Source organism: Oncorhynchus nerka, linkage group LG2 (assembly GCF_034236695.1).
Source record: "Oncorhynchus nerka isolate Pitt River linkage group LG2, Oner_Uvic_2.0, whole genome shotgun sequence".
In the NCBI taxonomy this organism is placed as follows: Eukaryota; Metazoa; Chordata; class Actinopteri; order Salmoniformes; family Salmonidae; genus Oncorhynchus; species Oncorhynchus nerka.
Window position 1 is genome coordinate 14,249,189 of NC_088397.1, and position 6,004 is coordinate 14,255,192.

The following is a 6,004-nucleotide window of genomic DNA, read 5'->3' on the forward strand; positions in this document are numbered from 1 at the left end:
ACAACTCACAGTAAAGCCTGTGGGGTCCCCTACAGGACCGAACATTGTGTGCCCGAAGAGGATTCTACGATGACGGACAGACAACTGAGCCAATGGCGGAAGACTACAGACTACACCCAGCCTGAACCAATCCAAAGATCCGATCTTCTAGAATCAACCTACTTTTTGTTCCACATATAAGGGGTGTGCTGACTGTTAACGGCCTCTTTTCCTGCTGTTCTGTGCGAGCTAACGGGAGAGCCGTAATTACGCTGTACTAGATATCTTCACTCTGAATAAACTGTCGCTTGTCATACAATTTACCACTTTGTCTGAATCGATCCTTGACCGGCTCACCCATCTACATATCTAATTACTAACAGCTGCCATCAATTTAGACGGTAACAGATTATTTTAATCACGGTGGTTAAAATGGCTTTTCATTGTGTTCCATGGTGTTTATCGCCCCCTAGTGGAACTTTATGGTACGTAGACTACAGAAACAAGTAGAGTAGTCGTTCTGCACGCAGAGAAGCAGCTAAAGCTAGTGATGATAATCTTATTGATAGAATTGCTTACTTATCAATGTTAGTTGGTTGCATTTACTCACAAATTGCCTTTCATGTATGCCGTCAGCTGTATTAGGTTGCTCGTGTGTCATAAACAAATTGTTAAACATACAATACTGTAGTTTTGTTACTGTTTCTAGTGTAATATGCTTTATTGTACAGAGGTGTTTGCACATTAGTGTAATGAAAGGGGTTGGCTAGTTGCTGCTCATATGGTAATTGGCTATCTGGTTTGGTATGCCAGATACATGGGACCATGGCACTTGCTTTGTATTTATGCAACTTACTGTATAATGTACAGCTACGGTATGTTGATGGGAATTGAATACTGAAGTATATTATTCTGCATTTTGTAGTTTTACAACAGTTTTCAATATATTCATTCAAGAATAGTCAAGCCTTGGGACTTTTATTGAAGACTTAGTTATCTGTCTAGTTTTGCATGGGAACCCAATTCGAGGGCAGAAAACATTTGAATCTTTGGGCCATTTCCCCAAAACTCCAAATCTCTAGCAAAAGCAAACACTGCATTCAAAACGGCTTAATTTCTTTCCAAAATAGTTTGTTGCGTCTTATTCATATATCTGTCTACCAACCAACACACTGATGTGCTCAAAACAAAACACTAAGTATATCCTATCAGTAGGTTTATGCCTTTTGCATTTAAGGTGTTACACTGTAGCCGGTTGTGGAAGGTTGTTACAGTATACCTACTCAAATATACATAACATAACAAACAAGTAACAAAAACATTAATTTATTTCCAAAATGCAGTATTTTTGAACACTTGTGTTTTGTGTGCAACACTTTCCATACCCAACAGGAGAAAACCAGGCAAAACATTCAGTAAGATAAAGGATTTTCTGTACAAAAATGAAAGTGGCTCATTATTTCAACAACACATGCTAAATTTGGCTGCATCCTGCCTCCTATTTTGGTCTGTTATTTACTGTTATTTACCTTATATTAAAGTGGCAATCTGCTATTGGTACATACATTTTTGGACTTTTGAATTAATTATATATACACCCATTGATTCTTAAAGACTATACATTCTAATTGCACTATGAGATTACAACTGTCAACCCCATCAGAACCCAAAATATAAGCTTGTTTTATTCCATTGTTTTTAAATGTGTAATTGTAAACAAAGACTGTATAGCCTCAAACCATGTCTAAAACTATCATTTCTATATCATGGATGGTGGTGCATCCATAGCTCTGTCTATAAATGTGAGTGTGGTTACATTTTTCCAGCCCCATTCCTCAGCTGTTTACCAAATCAGTGGTGTCCACTTTGTTGTCTGAACTGTAGATTGCCTAGATGGTTGCGTTCACACAGGCAGCCCAATTCTGATCTTTTTTTCCGATCAGCTCTGAAAAAGATCTGTTGTGAAAAGATCTGATGTGATTGGTCAAAAGACCAATTAGTGGAAGAAAATCTGAATGCATCTGCCTGTGTAAACTCAGCATTTGTGACTTTCTGAAAAAATGGCCACCTCCCCTTACTTATCTCATACTGTTTAGTTTCACTTTCTCTTTGCTATTAAAACAGATCACTTCAAACCACAACTGCAGTACAGTCGATAGAAAATAATCCTACAGCTGCAGAGTAAGTCTACTTTCATCATTTCATTTAAAATTCATGTTCAATATGAACACCATAACTATCATTTACAGTTGGGTGGGTGTCATGAAAGGTTTTGTGATCATTTAATATTCTATGTCTACAACAGGAATAAAACGGTACACATGGTTCAGTAGAAACTGCTAGTGCAGAATTTAATGGAATGTGTTTTTCTATGAATGTAGAATAGAACAGAGGCAGTAAGTACATTTACAATAACACATTGCTTTCACTTTCTAATTCCAAGAAATCATGTGGTCCAGTGGAAGGAGTGAGGTGGTAAAGTACTCTAGAGCCGGATACTGTGAAAGACTAGAGCAAAAAAGTACATGTTTAGAATGTCAAATAGCCTCATGCTGCTGTACACAGTTTGCACTGTAGAGAAATATATTTTATCTTCATGGTTTGCACACTGGTTGTAGTTTTCCGATCCTGAATGTATCTATCTAGACTAATAAACCCATTTGTCTGTTCATTCACTTCCTTTAGATCCATGATTGAACGCAAAGGTAATTTTCAACAGGGCTCTTTTGTATAATGTAATATTTTGATGAAGGGGTGCACTATAAAGTAAATGGTTAAACCTACAATGCTCTTATAGCTGGCTGAACTATGAACATTGTTCCAATTAACAAAAACATGAATACTTTTATCAATGACCTTTTTGACTTTCCTCTTTGTTGTCTGTTTAAAATCAGTGGCACATAAGATGAAGTACTACACAGTTGAGACTGGCAATACTTTGGCTTCTCATATTCAGTTTATGAGACGACTCAACAACACCACAAGATGTTTTACGGAAGTCGAGTCGCCAGAGGAGAGTGATGTCATCATGGCTTTCTGTCCCATCGTCTCCCGCGCCGGGACTGATATTGAAGCAGCACTGCAACAGATTCCAAGTACAGTAACTCATCCCAAATATGACTTCCTAAACAATGTTATTTCCTTCTATACTAGATATTCTCTTTCCACACCAGTTTTCCTCAAATGTACCAACGGCATGAATGACATGACTACATTGTTTATTTGAGAGGCTTATTGGTTTATTTTGACGTATTCCCACATTCTCTTTCTTGACAGTGGGTAAAGATGTCATTCTGGTAGTACTGCATCACATCTTCAACCCAGACTACACTGTACCTTATAGCAGCAGACTAGTGACCAGAAGTGATGTAATACTCACAGTGGACTGTCTGTTCCATGAGAGCCTGGGAGGACTACTGGACTGTCCTCGCAATGATGCAGCAGTCAGAAATATTAGCCAGAAGTTTGACACAGTGGACTGTCTGTTCCATGAGAGCCAGAGAGGACTACTGGACTGTCCTCGCAATGATGCAGAAGTCAGAAATATTAGGCAGAAGTTTGACATAGATCCTATGGTATGGTATCAATTAATCATCATTTTGAATACAGTATCTCTCTATTTGATGTACGGTATTCATTTTTCCTCTCCTTTTTTACAGGCCAGAAATGGTGACTGTCTAGCTTGGATTGTAAACGCTGCCATGGTATGATAAAAAGTAACCATACATCAGCAACTACTGTACTGAACAAGAATATAAACGCAACGTGCAACAATTTCAAAGATTTTTACTGATTTCCAGTTCATATAAGGAAATAAGTCAATTGAAATAAATTCATTAAACAATCATCTATGGATGGTTGGTCACAGATACCATTAAAAAAAGAGGTAGGGGCGTGGATCAGAAAACCAGTCCAAATCTGGTGTGGCCACCATTTGCCTCATGTAGCGTGACACATCTCCTTCACATAGAGTTGATTAGGCTGTTGATTGTGGTCTGTGGAATGTTGTCCCTCTCCTCTGTGCGAAGTTGCTGGATATTTGCGGGAACTGGAACACACTGTTGTACATGTTGATCCAGCCCCCCCCAAACATGCTCAATGTGTGACATGTCTGGTGAGTATGCAGGCCATGGAAGAACTGGGCCATTTTCAGATTCCAGGAATTGTGTCCAGATCCATGCAAAATGGGGCAGTGCATTATGCTGAAACATGATGGCGGTGGACGAACGGCACAAAATGGGCCTCAGGATCTCCTCACGATATATTTGTGCATTAAAATTGCCATCGATAAAATGCAATTGTGTTCGTTGTCCATAGCTTATGCCTGCCCATACCATAACTCCACCGCCACCATGGGGCACTCTATTCACACTGTGAACAGAGTGGCCATTGAAGGTAAGAATTTGCCCACTGAAGTCGTTTACGACGCTGAACTGCAGTAAGGCCAAGACCCTGGTGAGGACGACGAGCACGCAGATGAGCTTCCCTGAGAAATTCTTTGGTTGTGCAAACCCACAGTTTCCTCAGCTGCCTGGGTGGCTTGTTTCAGACGATCCCGCAGGTGAAGAAGCCGGATGTGGAGGTTCTGGGCTTGTGTGGTTACACGTAGTCTGCGGTTGTTAGGCCAGTTGGACGTACTGCCAAATTCTCTAAAACAACATTTGAGGCGGCTTTTGGTAGAGAAATGAACATTCAACTCTTTGGCAACAGCTCTGGTGGACATTCCTGCAGTCAGCATGACAATTACACACTCCCTCAAAACTTGAGACATCTGGGGCATTGTGTTATGTGATAAAACTGCACATTTTAAAGTGGTGTTTTATTGTCCCCGGCACAAAGTGCATCTGTGTAATGATCAAGCTTTTTAATCAGCTTCTTGACATGCCACACCTGTCAGGTGGATGGATTATCTTGGCAATGGAGAAATGCTCACTAACTGGGATGTCAACAAATGTGTGCACAAAATCTGAGAGAAATAAGCTTTTTGTGCATGTGGAACATTTCTGGGATCTTTTATTTCAGCTCATGAAACATTGGACCAACACTATATGTTGCGTTTATGTTTTTGTTCTGTGTTAATTAAATATCTTCTTGTCTAGTGTTGGGGAGATATCTGCCATAATGTAGCTATTTAAAGAAAAGTCAGAACTGCAGCGTATCTTTGAAGCAGACAGGTCACTTTTAAATCATTATTTTCTTTCCAGGGGTTACTGTCTTTATGCCGCAACTGCCCTTGTATGGTGTTTTCTTACATGATGGGGCTCATCTCAGGCAAAAGTAGGTTCCAGTAGGTTTAAGCATTCATTAATATCGTCATTGTAATTACAGTAATCATCACAGGTCAAATCAACAACTAACATCTTGTGTTTTATGTTTCTTAATCTTTTCAAGATCCATGTCCCTTTGCAAGACCTCATTCCAGAAATGAAGACTATTTACATTTGGCCCAACTATGAACATGTGATAATATATAGTGTGACTCCTGTAAACGTGATGATCAATTCCCTTAGAGAATAAATGTTATGGATTACATCTTTAATTGCATGTCATTTAGGCCTACTTGAGAAAGTACAGATAATTTACAGTGGTAATGTATGGAATTAGTCCTGGCTGTATCAATGTAACAATAATATGGAAATAAAAAAGAAACAGGATTTGTGGAAGGGCACGAGTCTCAACATCACTGGTTATACCCTAGAGTAATTTTATAAAATATATTTCCTGAGTTTTCTTATATCTCTTAGATATAGGACAGACATTTCAAAACCTTATTACTTATGATTTATTTTTTAACTTTTTTTGTTGCCATTTTGCATGTGTTATTCATTGCGTTTCTATAGGCTATAGTAGTAAAGGCCAAATTCACTATTTTATCAAATAATTAAACAAAAATATTATATAGCTAAAGGGGTCCCCCCAGCTTACACGTTTAAGAATTAAAACGATAGTACATGTATCCCACTTCTGACACCGGTGTAGTGAACAGTGGCAGAACCCCATTTGCCTGACTCAAGGAACACTTGAT

General features: G+C 38.8%; 1 protein-coding gene across 2 annotated transcripts; it reads left to right on the forward strand.

Moving 5' to 3' along the window:
* Positions 1-2,078: 2,078 nt before the first annotated feature.
* LOC115127951 (uncharacterized) lies at positions 2,079-5,662 on the forward strand. 2 transcript variants are annotated; one of them, XM_029657569.2, is made up of 7 exons: positions 2,079-2,160; positions 2,665-2,684; positions 2,874-3,074; positions 3,256-3,554; positions 3,639-3,683; positions 5,184-5,256; positions 5,371-5,662. In XM_029657569.2, the coding sequence occupies exons 2-7, from the start codon at positions 2,669-2,671 to the stop codon at positions 5,433-5,435; spliced, it is 699 nt and encodes a 232-aa protein (XP_029513429.2). In that variant the 5' UTR covers positions 2,079-2,160; positions 2,665-2,668; the 3' UTR covers positions 5,436-5,662. The 2 variants fall into 2 exon arrangements, with proteins under 2 accessions (XP_029513429.2, XP_029513428.2); XM_029657568.2 differs by having other exon boundaries at positions 2,088-2,684.
* Positions 5,663-6,004: the final 342 nt, after the last annotated feature.